Source organism: Amphibalanus amphitrite, unplaced genomic scaffold (genome assembly GCF_019059575.1).
Source record: "Amphibalanus amphitrite isolate SeventyFive unplaced genomic scaffold, NRLGWU_Aamphi_draft 000363F_arrow, whole genome shotgun sequence".
Classification (NCBI taxonomy): Eukaryota; Metazoa; Arthropoda; class Thecostraca; order Balanomorpha; family Balanidae; genus Amphibalanus; species Amphibalanus amphitrite.
This window is the reverse complement of record NW_024881857.1, coordinates 89,968-104,497: the sequence shown is the minus strand read 5'-3', so window position 1 is coordinate 104,497 and position 14,530 is coordinate 89,968. Positions and strand designations below refer to the sequence as shown.

The following is a 14,530-nucleotide window of genomic DNA, read 5'->3' as shown; positions in this document are numbered from 1 at the left end:
TATTTGTGTAGGTACCCAAGCATTTAGGCAAACTCCGTAATTCGAAATTGACCCCAAGAGCGATAGAAAAGACCGTTAACATGAACATTCGGTCAAAAAATAGATGACAGGTACAAGTGGCAGTTTGTGCCTCAATCACACGACAGGTATAACACACTATGGATCAGAAGCGGGCCGTTCTCGGAGGCCGTATCACTTAACGCCACCAAAGCACGTCCGCAAACCACCCGAGTCGAGCCAGTTCGGCCGCTCTGTTCGCGAACATCCAAGCAGTCTGTTTCAGTGTTTCAGTTTCACTGTTTCAGTCCGTTGGCCGGGCCGCCACTGCCAAACACCGATCTCCGGAGCGAGCGGCCGATCCGATGAGTCGCGCCGCCGGCGCCTAGACCGACTGAGGCTGCACGTCCCCAGCGCGCTTGAAGCGGAACCTGCCCTGTGTGCGGTCGATCATCTGGGGCTGGATGGCGCACGGGACGCGCTCCTCGCCCAGCAGAATCGGCTGCTCGATCAGCAGCTTGTGCACGTCCTTGATGCAGAGCGAGACCTCCTCCAAGTGGCCTCGGCTCTCCAGCACCTCGCACAGGCGCATGATGTAGAACGAGCCGCGGCGCGGGTCTCGGTACGCCTTGAAGCCGGGAGTGGTCGCCTGACAGAACAGGAAGTCCGACTGGGCGGTGGCGGTGCGCGCGCTGGACGAGGGCGTGGGCGACACCGGGGGCCCGTCAGCCTGCAGGTGCGTCAGCTGACCCTCGCCCTGGCACGACTGCGAGATGACCATCTTCATCTTGCCGCGCAGACTCTGACAAGAGTCGCCCTCGAACGGACTGATCAGATCATCGATGAACATCAGCTGGCAGTCGGAGCTGTAGATGAACTGACGACCGTCGCTGGTGCCGCCGTGCGACAGGAAGCACACCACGACGAAGTCGAAATGCGCAAGGTCTTTCGCATTCGCCAGGTTCTTGAGACATGTCTGTATTTCATGACCTTTCATGTTGGTGAACACTTTTGTGCGACACGAGAACTTCCCGAAGAGTCTCGAGAGGTTTCCAGCGTCCAAACTGGACCCAAGTCGCAATCCGTGGTTCGGAAGGGTTTGGAGCACACAGGAAGGGTTTTGAACGCACCTGAACTGCTCCAAGTTGAAGATGACGCAGATGCCCCGGTCGTTGGGGTACACATGCGGCGTGGGGACCCCAGCCAGGGACGGCAGGGACACGACCTTCGTGTGACCACCAGAGGGAGGGCCGGAGACGTGTGATGTGTAGGACGAGCCTTGAGACACTGGCCGTCCCATCAGGACATTTTTCAAGTCGGGTCGGCCGATGTGCTCTAATGCCTCGACCAGCACAGTCAGGTTCATGAGGTCCATGATGCCCTCCTGCATCCACTGGAGGATGTTCAGCTCAAGCAGCTGCTTGATGATGACTCCCTCAGGGAACTGGGTCGACGGACGGTTCTGCAGATGCTGCTTTGACACATAGCTGATGAGAGCAGCTGTCTCACCTTGTTTCAAGCTGCAGCAGACCTGGTTCAGCGAAACCTGCAAAGCAGCATGACAGAGTTGTGTTAAGGAGCAGGCTGCTGCAGTGTCTAACAAGTTAGCGCTCAGATGCAGCAAAACAGCTTGATTGAATTGACTGGGCGCCTGGCACACAACAGTTTGATTGAAATCTGTCCACCAAGATAAGTCAAGGTAAGATTATAATACAGCAGGTCAACTTAAATGGCTTGTTGAGCAGAACAGAAGAGGACACATTTATTCAGAACTTAATTCATGAATTATCATGGCTTACAAATGAGTTTAATAGAAGGTGCAGGGTCAAAGTCAGCTCCAGCTAAACAAACTTTCAAAGAAAGGCATTTAGGACCAAAGAGTCAAACAGATAACCGCCTATCTGATTAAAGGGACTATCCACCTTTAACATGGGGTTTGAGTTGAGATAGCCAAGTTTGCGGCGAGGTTCAGAAACCACTATCTATCTAGGTTGCAACCCCCGCGGCCTCTTGGTGTTGAAGAAATTAGTTCCCTTCATTTGAAAATGGGCCTTGTGCAAGGCCCTATCTTCAACATGGAGCGACCGTTAGTGTGACGTTACCTCGTTTAGTCATTCTGATTTAAACGGGTTTGTTCGTTGAAAAATCGCTTAAAACTTGGTCTGAACTTTGTTGTGATGCCTACAGAGTAAACAGAATCAGCTTTATGACAGTAATGTGGCCTGGGGAAGGAGGTAATTTTGGGCTGTGACGTCACATATTTGAAAGTTTGTGTTTGGAAAATGGGATGCCTAAGATGTTTAATGAAAAATAAATGCCAGAACCGTGTTCCTGGTCATCCAATCTATAAAGTCGGGCACAATTTAACTGGTTTTAACAACATTTTAGAAGGTGGGATAGTCCTTTTAAATTTCAAATTGATAATTCAATGGTTTCCATTCGACATGTGATTCAAAGCAAGAATTTATGCTAAAAATATGACATGCAATTTTGGAATAACTACTTTATGGCTGGGGACATTCTGTGATAAGTCCTACCAAGCCTCTATGCTTCCAATCCATACCATGCCTACCCACCATGATACATTTCGTAAGGATATTATTTATTTGGGTTACTTTATAGACTACTTTCAAATGTCAACTGTAGGTATATCAGAAACACTGACCACATGCTACCATATTTTAATCATATTCTTAACTCTCGCCCGTATTGGTGTTTTGCCAGCCGCGAACGTATAGGGGGGGGGGGGGGGCGTTGGACGGACCCCACCCGGACCCCACCCCTTGCCGTTTGGCCCCTGATCGAGCTAGAGCTTCGCATAAAAAACGAGCGTGTTGCCCGTGACGAGACGAAGCCGATGATACCCTATTTTAACCCTCGCCCGGATCGGGAGGGGGGGTCGAACGCCCACCCCTCGGTTTTTCGCGAATAACTCGCGCAAAAAGCGGCCGATCGCGACGAAACTTTCAGTACCCGCGAGTTGATCAATTTTACACTTACCCTGAAAGTTTCATGACCCTGACCCAAATGCCCTTTGACCTGTGACCTATTTTTCGAGACCATGTTTGGCCAGAATCGCGATTCGACGTACAGTCTGTCTTAACCCTCGCCCGCACATGCCATTTTCCCATCCTAGAACGCACATGGGGGGGGGGGGTGGTTGCCACCCCCCCCCCCCGCGCCATTTCGTTCCTGTTGGAGATAGAGCTTAGCAGTAAAGACCAAAAAGATTCTTTGGGAAGAGACGAATCCAATGATACCCAGTTTTACCTTCTCAGGTCAGTCATTGACCTTCCAGGTCAGGTCAAACTAAAAAATGTTGCTGTTTTGGGTCACCGTTGGATATCAAGTGTGCTGCTTATCAAATACCGATGACGATGCTGTTTTCTAGTGCCAAGCCAGCTAGAACCTCTTTGTCACACTACCCGACCAGAATTTTGCTGCTGAGGTCATTTCAGGTCAAGTTAGGTCAAGGTCAATTATATGTGTTTGTATGTCTGTGTGTGTCTGTGTGTATACTGATGTGTGCACCGATTGTTTTTGGGTCCATATTACATGAAATCATGATCTGAGAAGCTTTTACCAAAAATGCAGTCAAAAAACTACAAAAAAAGTAAATTCAGCTTGCCTAAAACGCAATTATCTTAGGTGACCTAGGTTGACCTTGACCCTGACCTTGACCCCTGTACATCGTCGAACAACATGTTCCATGATAGGTAGGAGGTAAGACTGGCAAAAAAGGCCGAAATCAGGGTGTCAAAAGCTCATAAGGCCCATGGCAAACGCAAGATGTTGAAAATTGGCCATTTGGGTCATGACATGACCTGAAAAACAAGGTCATATCTCCGAAACCAAAAATCACAGAAACTTGAAATTTTCAGTGGACATCAAGAAAGGATAGAGGAGCAGCTATACGAAAAATCAGCCTTCTAGCTCTAAAAATGTTGAGTGCAGAGCAGAAAGACTACCTGGGGGGGGTGGCAACCACCCCCCCCCCCCATGTGCGGGCGAGGGTTAAAAGTACCGCGCAAAGTGACGGTGGATCCATCGAGCCTGACTGGGGAAGGGCCTGCTAGATTTGGGTCACCGAAGCAATGGACATCCTCGTCCATTCCCTTGTTCAATTGGTCGGTAACGTCCAAATTAAAGCAGGCCCTTTCTCGGTCAGGCTTGATGGATCCACCGTCACTTTGCGCGATACTTTTAAGACAGACTGTACGTACCTATTTCGGCTCGCATTAGTCGCGCGTTTGCAGTCTTTTCGTGGTTTCAAGCGTTCAAACATGTGATATGATGTTGCTCCCATGCATTAGGGTAGGTGTCAAGGTCCCCTGAAGGTCAGGTCAGGTCATTGACCTTTGATGACCTCGGCTCACTTTTCGTGTTTTACATGTTTCAAGGCCAGTTTTCAAGTTTCAATGCCAATTTTTGGAGCTGAATTCGAATTTAGCAACCATATGAACATTTACGAAGTAGTTTTGGTGCCTTCGTAACATGTTAAATGCATGAAGACATCATCGGTGATCAAAACTAACATGATATTCGTGATCAGCTATCAACATCCCGAAAAAAAAAACATAACAGCCAAACTTAACGACGTTCTAACAGGTCCCGATTTTCCCGACTTTTGGGTCATTGGCCTGACCTGGAAGGTCAACCAAAGACCTAGGACCTTAAAATTGGGTATCATCGGCTTCCTCTCGTCACGGGCAACACGCTCGTTTTTTTCGTGAAGCTCTAGCTCGATCAGAGGCGAAACGGCAAGGTTATGTCTTCATGCATTTAGGCCAGGTCGGGTCAGGTCAGGTCCAGGGTTGGCATTTTTGCCGGCAAAAACTAGTTTATGCCATTTGCCGGTTTAAACCGGTTTAAACCGGCAAAAAGTGGCAAAAACTGGCAAAAACTCAAAACCATTACAATGATTTGCCTAGACATGCATTTGAATTGGAAACATTCTAAGGGGGATTCAGTGAAAGTTATATGCTTTCAAAAAGAAGTGACATATTGACCACTCGACCAGTGTTTCATACAACAAAAGCATTTTCATGGGCTTCCCGCTTTCCATTTGTAACCAGTAAGTCTTTTTGGAGCGACAAATGAGCCAGTGCAAGAGTGCACTGGCACTGCACATGCAGAAGCGCGAAGGGATGCCTGCCACTGATTTGTGCACGTGACGGCACCCATACTCCCTGGTTCCTAACGGTATTAGTACCAAATTTGAGCTCAATCGACGCAGCCGTTCTTGAGAACTGGAAGTGTCGTCCCACACGTGCGCTCGTAGAAAGTTGACCCCGACTGACTTATCTGCGACACCCATACTAATCTGTCTGTAACGGTGTTCCAAATTTGAGCGCAATCGGCAGAGCCATTCTCGAGATCTGGTCGAAAGCGACCCCTGCACGTGTGCACCTGCAGTAGGCAGCACCCTAACCGTGATGCATGGAAATGCCAAGATTCTTCGGAAATGCATTGTCTGACGGATGTCTACCGACATGCATAGACATTGCAGCCCGGGTAGCTAATGGGGCAAACTTCAGAATGGTTAACGCGTCTCTTAAACATCCAGAAATGCATTTGTACATTTCAAACCAATTGCTAACCAGAAAGGTTGCAAGTCTTGACTACCTGAGTTTTTGCCAGTTTTTGCCAGTTTTTGCCACCAGGGTTTCTGCCAGCCGGTTTAAACCGGTTAAAACCACTGGCAAAAACCAGTTTTTGCCACCCCTTGCCAACCCTGGTCAGGTCAATTAGTAGGGGTCCTGCCGGGTATTCGTAGTACGTGTCAACCGCCCTTGACAGCTCCGTAACATGTTGCGAAGGCACCAAAACTACTTCGTAAATGTTTAAATAGAATTCAAACACAGCTAAAAAAAAAAAACTAGCATAGAAACATGTAAAACTCGAAAAAGTAAACCGAGGTCATCCAAGGTCAATGACCTGACATGACCTTCGGGTGACCTTGACACCCACCCTAGTGCATGGGACCAGCATCAATCACATGTTTGAACGCTTGAAACCACGAAAAGACTGCCAACGGATGGCTAATGCGAGCCGACATACGTCGAATCGCGAATCCGGACAAACATGGTCTCGAAAAGTAGGTAGGTCAAGGGTCAAAGGTCATTGGGTCAGGGTTATGAAATTTTCAGGGTAGGTGTAAAATTGATTAACGCGAGGGTACTGAAAGTTGCGTCGCGACCGGCAGCCTTTTACGAGAGTTATTCGCGAAAAACCGAGGGGGTGGTCCGTTCGATCCCCCCCCCCCCCCGCCTATATGGGCGAGGGTTAAACTCGTGACAAGCCATAAATTAAAGCAGATTAGGTACCTGTCCTTTAATAGTCACTTAATTCCTTGTTTTCATTTTCATACAGCATCTAAGCATACCTATCGATTGGCTAGGTACCACTTTTACTGAGCTGGATCACAAGTGCCCGTGGAAACCTGATCTAGCCACTAAGCACAAAGAAATAGTAGTTGGGCAGACTAGGCTTCTGGAATAAAAAATGGAGGCATCAAAAAATTGATTCCTTATGATCATATTTGGGCATAACAGCAGACCAGACCATTTCTAAATCACCAGCCATATACAAATAAGCAAGTGTTTCGAGAAGGAGCATGCCTGATCTTAAACAGAAGTGTTGGACTAGGCACTGAGCACAATAATATTGCTCTTATTATGACAAGCTGAATTCTACAGGTAACGTGAAAGCAATCAAGAAGTTGATTCGCTTTGAACAGATAATTGATTGCACCTCAGCTGGCTAATCATTTTTTTCACATGTAATGACATAAACAGATATGCAGCAATGGCTTGCAAGAATACAACATCTGTTTTGCTATCAATCTCATTTAGTGGCATTTTCAGCACAACAGATGCCTATAGCCTCCCTTGTTTAACATTTCACACAAATACTACTTGATAGTTGATATGTAGGAATGTGATTCATGCTACAAAAATAACATAGGGTGATTTTCTCAAAACAGCTTTTACATGATGGAGAGTGGCTCAGGCTCTGTCCTTTTCCCATTCACAAGGCCAAAGTGACTATTTCCTATTTTGGAGGAAACACTTTTTGCAAACCTATTAGATACCTACATTTTTCTATCTATTTTAACAAAATAGATAGAAAACACCAGTGGGGTGGCGCCACTGGTGGGACGAGCGCCACTGGTGGAGCAGGCGCCATCTCTGAGGCGGTACAGCCGACCGGCTGGCTAACGGCGTCGAGCGCCTGATGAATGCTGCGCTGAGCGGCGATAATGAGTCGCCGCTCTCGAACTGTCGACGTCCCACTGAGCTTGTTGGACATGACTACGGGGCAGCCGACTAGACTACATCCTCGGCCGCGGCCCGTTGGATGTGCGATGACCGGCACCTTGCGACCGCTGCGGTGACCGGCAGCGGTGCCCCCTCTCCTGACTTGACAACGGGCTACATCTTCATGCTGCCATGGGGTGGCGCCACTGGTCGGACGAGCGCCACTGGTGGAGCAGGCGCCATCTCTGAGGCGGTACAGCCGACCGGCTGGCTAACGGCGTCGAGCGCGTGATGAATGCTGCGCTGAGCGGCGATACTGAGTCGCCGCTCTCGAACTGTCGAAGTCCCAGTGAGCTTGTTGGACATGACTACGGGGCAGCCGACTAGACTTCATTCTCGGCCGCGGCCCGTTGGATGTATGATGACCGGCACCTTGCGACCGCTGCGGTGAGCGGCAGCGGTGCCCCCTCTCCTGACTTGACAACGGGCTACATCTTCATGCTGCCATGGGGTGGCGCCACTGGTGGGACGAGCGCCACTGGTGGAGCAGGCGCCACCTCTGTGGCGCTACTGCCGACCTTGGACCGGCGGGATGACGGCGTCGAACGCCCGATGACTGTGTGCTGGACGGCGATACTGAGTCGCCGCTCTCCGGGCACCATCCCCATCGACCAAGGCCCGGCTGGTGCTTGGCGCCGGGTGCCGGATGGCCGCTGCGCTCGGCGGCGGTGCTGGGTCGCCGCTCTCTGGAATGACCGCTGACTCGTCTTTTTGATCTCGTCTTTGTGTTACCGTCTGGTTAGGCACTGTCAAACTCCCCAATATAACCTTTAACACTAACTGTCCGTATTCTAACAAAACTAACATGTGAATCCTTTCCGACCAATCCCGTTTGACAGTGCCATAAATTATGAATTGTTCAATGTCTGATCCCAAATTATAATCAATAAACGGAACGGAACGGAACGGAACGGAAAAACCTTTCCGTCATGGTCCTTTATCAACCGTTACAATGCATTTGAAGTCAAGTGCACCAAAATGAATAAAAAATTGATTACATGCCCATATGTGCTCATGGCTCCTCCTGCCAGAATCAAATAATTGATGCCTCCATATTTTGATTCCAGAAGCCTACTTTACCCAATTGATAGGTGCCCGTGTTACCTTCAATGAAGAAAGATGAACAGGTTTTTCCAGTCTTCTGATCTCTGCATCATCACATCCTAGGTCCACTAGGATGTCATGCCGGCCAATTACTGCCAAACTTTCAAGAAAAAGTGCTTTCCAGCTATGCTTAGAGTCTGAGACAGCACGAGCCCAATCAAAGAAAGAGTCAACACTTTTGGTCTGGCTTTGACTCCTTTGGCTGTGGGTCATTTTCACCACACATTTTTGTAGTACTAGAGCTGGGGTGTCATCAACAGCCAGAAACAACATACGGACAACCTCTTCTGGATACAGGTCACCCTCTATGTCCTGTAGATCATCTTCTGTCAAATATCTTTCATAATCGGAATCAATGGCTGATGGATATGACACTGCATCTGCTGATACATCAGATGGAGAATCAGGATCAAGCGTGAGAGTGTTGACAACAAGCCATCCACCCTCTTCAGAAGTAACATCTGCAAATCTGAAGACATCTTCAACTCCCAGGCTAGAGGATGTCATCTTGAGCCAGGAGTTTTCTCAATCAAACGATTTTATACTGATACGCCTCAGCTCAAGCTGATGTCAAAACAAAGTGCACAACAAGCCCGCATAAGAGTTCGTAAATATCGCCACGACTGACGACCCACTCACACTCTGACTCCAAACTCTTGATTCTGTACCATCCAAGGCTTGATACACGGTATATAGAGTACTGCTTGATAAAAGCACGATAAAAGTATCATCTACTCAGTGCCCTGCCAGTCTCCAAACTGGCCCATGGCCTTGCTCCATAAAATATGCGGGGCGGGGAAATCGGGGGAAATCCCCGTAGACTTCCCTAGTAGTCACTTTGGTCACCTTTTTCTTGTTGGATGACGTCATCGAAAAGATATCCCTTTTAAGAGGTTAGGTCAAAATTATCCAAAAAAAAAAAAAGTTGTAAGAGTCACTCAATTAATCAAAATTACATTAACAAAATATACCTAAAGCACTAAAGGTCATTTCTTTCTTTCATATTGTTCAGAATACTTGTTTCATTGTGGTGTGATCTATGATGTCATTGATATGTTTTCTGAAACGTTGTCTTCCTTCAATGAAACTACTGCGCAGTTAATGTCTTCATAAATTGCTAATATATTTTGCGTGCGTTCGGCATCCGGAATTTCAGGGATAATTTTCCGGGATCACGACACACTTACAGAATACCATACACCAACCGGTTACCACGATATAGCGCCATCACCCCCAAAATCCATCAGTCCAATCTCAACTCGCCTGGCAAAGTACAGAAAATGTACGAGGAAATGAGGGCAAATTTTGAAACATAAGATCTCGCTTTGAGCCGGAATCCTCTGGCCGACCCAGAGCTGGCTCCCTACCTGGTGCGCGGTGTGACCCAGCCCAGTGCGCTGCTATATCGTGTTTAGCTGAGCTTTAGCGTTAGGTATCTGTGCATTATATTGTATCCGTTGTAACCCGTATGTTGGTAAATGTTCGTTTCAAATATAGTTATTTTCCGGGATCACCGGGATCATTCGGTGTTTTAGGCTAACACCGTGTACAACGGAGATGAAAACGAGTAAAATAGCCATTACTGAAGCAAAAGCAATATGACTTGTTGCTTTGCTTCGATAGTCCCTGCAATACCAAATTATTACTGGTTATCCCAGATAATTTTCCCTCATTTTCCGGATGCCGAACGCACGCAAAATGTAAGGTATACGCGAGGCGTGTCAATGCAATTATAGGTGTCAATGCAGGGTTTATAGAACTGACGAACATTATAGAACTAAGCGGGGGGCGTCGAAGTCTAGTAGGAGAATCTGGGCAATGCTCGGCGTGACGTAACGTCGGGGATGACCGACGGCACCTTGCGCTGAAAGCTACAGCGGAACAGCTATTTTTGAAAAATGATTTTGAAATACTTTTGTGAGGCTATGACAAATAAAACGTTCACCATCATGTTTTTCATCATGTGATAAAGCCATATCCGGGGTCGAAAAAAGCCGAGCACCTCCCAATTTCGTGCCAATTTCTAACCATCGAAGCATGTAAGCGTAATAACTGATAAAAATCTTTCAATGCATTCCAATTCCATCAAAATGTCCATCAAAATGCAAAAAAAGTTCTAAAATTGCAGCAGTTTTCATTAATTGAAACAAAATTAAAAGTTCATTTACAAAATTGCATATTAACAGTTTACCCCTCGCCGGACCTACTGGTTTTCTACATACGCGCCGGCCGAGGGGGGGGGGGGTTGTACGACCCCCCTCGCCGTTTCGCTCCTGGTGGAGATAGCGCGTCGCGAAAAAAAAAACGAGCGTGTGCGCCGTTACGAGACACAGAGATTGATACCCGATTTTAAGGTCCTAGGTCAACCGGTGAACTCTGAGGTCAGGTCAAGTGCCCCAAGGTACGGTTCCGTTTTTGGTGAATAACTTCGCAAAAACGGCCGCAGAGCCGCGATTTTGGCAGCCTCGTGTTCGCCTCGCTCAGGCGCGTCGAATGATATGCTTTTTGTTTGGGTGAGGTCAACTTAGGGTGTTGACCTCAGGTCACGGTCAGGTCAGCGCCCCCAGGTCACGAAGTTGGTCGAAGGATGTCATGTCGCATTTCATTCGATTCGGCAGGTCTTCCTGAGTCCATTGGTGGCTTTTCCGACTCGCTAGCTTTATTGGATCGGGAGTTATTGACGAAAAACTAATATGACTCTAATGACGTCATAAATGACGTCACGCAAGATCAACATTGCAAAAGTGAGCATCGAACCTTGCAAGGAGTGCATAAAATCACGATTCTGTGTGCTTGAGATAGTTGGAGATAGTTCCCGGCGCCAGAATAGCAGTTTTCATTTTTCCCCCATTGACTTATAGGTAGGTTAGGGGAGAGTGGGGCTAGCTGTTACAGGGGTAAGTTGTTACAAAGGAAATATCTTTAAAAATACTCTTGATATGGCGCCAATATTTACGCTAGCAGAAAGGTTACGCACATTTTACATGTCACTGCAGGCTCAGACCTGGTGGAACGCCATGTCGCCCTGTAGGCGCACTGGGGTAAGTTGTGACAGCAAAAGTATTTTTTGCTGGCCAACACTTTGGGTCGTTTTTTGTCAAGGTTATTTGTGTAAGAATGTTGAATGTATGTTCACAAAATTAAGCGATGATTTCTTTTGTAAGATCACCAAGTAAAACGCACTAGCCTCTTCATGTAAACAAACATTTGAGTTCAGTCTTGAGAAAGTCGGCCGCCGCAGGGCCGGGGCATGTTTAAATATGGCTACCCAAGACTGCTTATAGCGTGCTCCATTTCACCTGGGCGTAAATTTTGTGCAGAAAATCAAACTCCGGTCAGTATGGCAATGCATGGTGCCCTTGGCGTCGCAGTAAAGGCAAATCAGAGATTGAGCCATGTTTGATGAGCCGTTTCATGCGTGTGGAGTACAGTAATGGTTTATGCTTTATTGTCAGGGCGTATTTTAAGGGATTTTCACTGGGTCGGCAATCACAATTAGGGGCGGCATTTTGCACTCATAGGGGCGGCACTTGGCATCTGAGGGGGGCAGCATACCTACTGGTATTTAAGGACCATAAAAGACACGTTCGACGGTTCTTTTATAACTCTTTCTAAGTAATTATTTCAGATTCAACCTAAGCTCAGCGGTATAACGTTTATTTTTCCGGGATAATATAGCATTTCTCTCGTCATAATGCGATAAATGTTATAGGCTAATTTGACTTTACAAAAATTAATCTAAAAATTTTACCTGAGGTCAAGTTCATAACCTCACCAGAAATAAAACATATTGCATACCAGTCGATCCGTATCGTCAAGCTTAACCCTCGCATGTGTGCGGCGTATGCCAGCTTCTAATGTGTAGGGGGGGAGGGGGGTCGGTTGGACCCCCCTTGCCGTTTGGCCCCTGATCGAGCTAGAGCTTCGCGGAAAAAACGAGCGTGTGGCCCGTGACGAGAGGAAGCCGATGATACCCAATTTTAAGGTCCTAGGTCATTGGTTGACCTTCCAGTTCAGGTCAATGACCCAAAGTCGGGAAAATCGGGACCTGTTAGAAAGTCGTAAAAAGTGGCTGCTAAGGGGTTTTTCGGGGTGCTGATCACGAATAACGTGTTAGTTTTGATCGCAGATGATGTCTTTAAGCATTTAGACCAGGTCGGGTCAGGTCAGGTCAGGTCAACCAGTAGGCGTCATGACGGGTATTCGTAGTACGTGTCAACCGCCTCTGACAGCTTCGTAACATGTTACGAAGTCACCAAAACTACTTCGTTAATGTTCAAATGGTTGCTAAATTCGAATTCAGCTCCAAAAACTAGCCTAGAAACATGTAAAACTCGAAAAAGTGAACCGAGGTCACCAAAGGTCAATGACCTGACCTGACCTTTGCACTCATAGGGGCAGCACTTGGCATTGAATTTAGCAACCAAAGGTCAATGACCTGACCTGACCTTCAGGTGACCTTGACACCCTCCCTTATGCTTGGGAGCAACATCAAATCACATGTTTGAACGTTTGAAACCACGAAAAGCTTGCAAACGCGCGGCTAATGCGAGCCGACATACGCCGAATCGCGATTTTGGCCAAACATGGTCTCGGAAAAGAGGTCACAGGTCCAAGGTCATTGGGGTCAGGGTCATGAAATTTTCAGGGTAGGTGTAAAATTGATCAATGTGAGGGTACTGAAAGTTTTGTCGCGATAGGCCGCTTTTTACACGAGTTATTCGCGAAAAACCAGGGGGGGTCCATCCGACCCCCCTAGATGGACCCCCCTACACATGCGAGGGTTAAAACATTCACGGTGTTTTATGGCTCTAGAACAGTGGTCGGCAGGTCGCACGAGTGGTGCCCACTTTATGGGCGCTGGACAGGGCCATTACCCCTATTTGTCATACCCCATTGCAAGCCCCATTGCTAACACAGCAAGGGTCGCTGATATTCGGCCATATCCTTTGACGCCTCTATTTTTCTGCATATAAATAAAACCTTAGGTCCTATATACCTTAGGTCATCGATATTAAAATTCCGAGATATACAAATTGTAGCTACTAATGACCTTATAACATCCTGGGACTTTCAAATTCAAAGGCCTCCGACATCTACTGTAGCTCTGGCACGGTGAAAAAGTTGCAAAAAAGTGACTTGAGGTTGGGTCATTCAAAGTGACCTGGTGACCTGACCTTAAAAGTTAGGAGGTTCAAACTTGCACACCATGTGTAAAATTGATGAGAGAATAGTCGTACCAAGCTACGCGCCGCCGTTTCACCGCTATCTACGAAAAACCTCAGGGGGGCGGATATCCGCCTCCCCCCGTCGGTGCGCGGGTTAATGAATGGTATACCTACCTACTCAAATATTTTCGTGACCCCAGTGACATTTTCATTGAGTTTTTGAAATTTGAATGAACTTCACTCGGTAACTTTCTCTCCGGCTCGGCCGCAGGGGCGGATCCAAGGGGGGGGGGGTCACATGGGTCATGGCCCCCCCCCCCTTGAGGCCCGGGGGCCCAAAGACCTGACAGGGGCACCACCGGCCTATCAGGGGTATCACAGTCCTGACAGGGGCACCACAGGACCGCCAGGGGCACCACAGGCCTAGCAGGGACACCACGGGCCTGGTGCCCCTGGGCCCTGACAAGCCTGAAGTGTCCCCGGCAAGCACGTGGTGCCCCTGACAGGCCTGAGGCGCCCCTGCAAGGCCGGTGGTGCCTCTGGCAGGCCTGTGGTGTCCATGGCAGGCCTGTGGTGCCCTTGCTAGGCCTCTGGTGCCCCTGACAGGCTTGTAATGCCCCTGGAAGGACTGTGGTGCCCCTGGCAGGCCTCTGGTGCCCCTGACAGGCTTGCGGTGCCCTTGGAAGGACTGTGGTGTCCCTGGGCCCTGACAAGCCTGAGGTGCCCCTGACAGGCCCGTGGTGCCCTTGTTAGGCCTGTGGTGCCCCTGGCAGGCCTCTGGTGCCCCTGGCAGGTCTGTGGTGCCCCTGGCAGGTCTGTGGCGCCCCTGGCAGACCTGTGTTGACTGGTGCCCCTGCTAGGTCGCTGGTGCCCCTCACAGACCTGTGGTGCCCCTGGGCCTCGACAAGCCTGAGATGCCTGGCTATGACAGGCTCGTGGTGC

General features: G+C 48.4%; 1 protein-coding gene across 2 annotated transcripts; it reads right to left on the bottom strand.

Moving 5' to 3' along the window:
• Positions 1-285: 285 nt before the first annotated feature.
• LOC122389593 (caspase-6-like) lies at positions 286-9,241 on the bottom strand. 2 transcript variants are annotated; one of them, XM_043381766.1, is made up of 2 exons: positions 8,421-9,241; positions 286-1,543 (listed from the first exon to the last, which is right to left on the bottom strand). In XM_043381766.1, exons 1-2 carry the CDS (start codon positions 8,925-8,927, stop codon positions 383-385), a joined length of 1,668 nt encoding a protein of 555 aa, XP_043237701.1. In that variant the 5' UTR covers positions 8,928-9,241; the 3' UTR covers positions 286-382. The 2 variants fall into 2 exon arrangements, with proteins under 2 accessions (XP_043237701.1, XP_043237700.1); XM_043381765.1 differs by having other exon boundaries at positions 9,060-9,214.
• Positions 9,242-14,530: the final 5,289 nt, after the last annotated feature.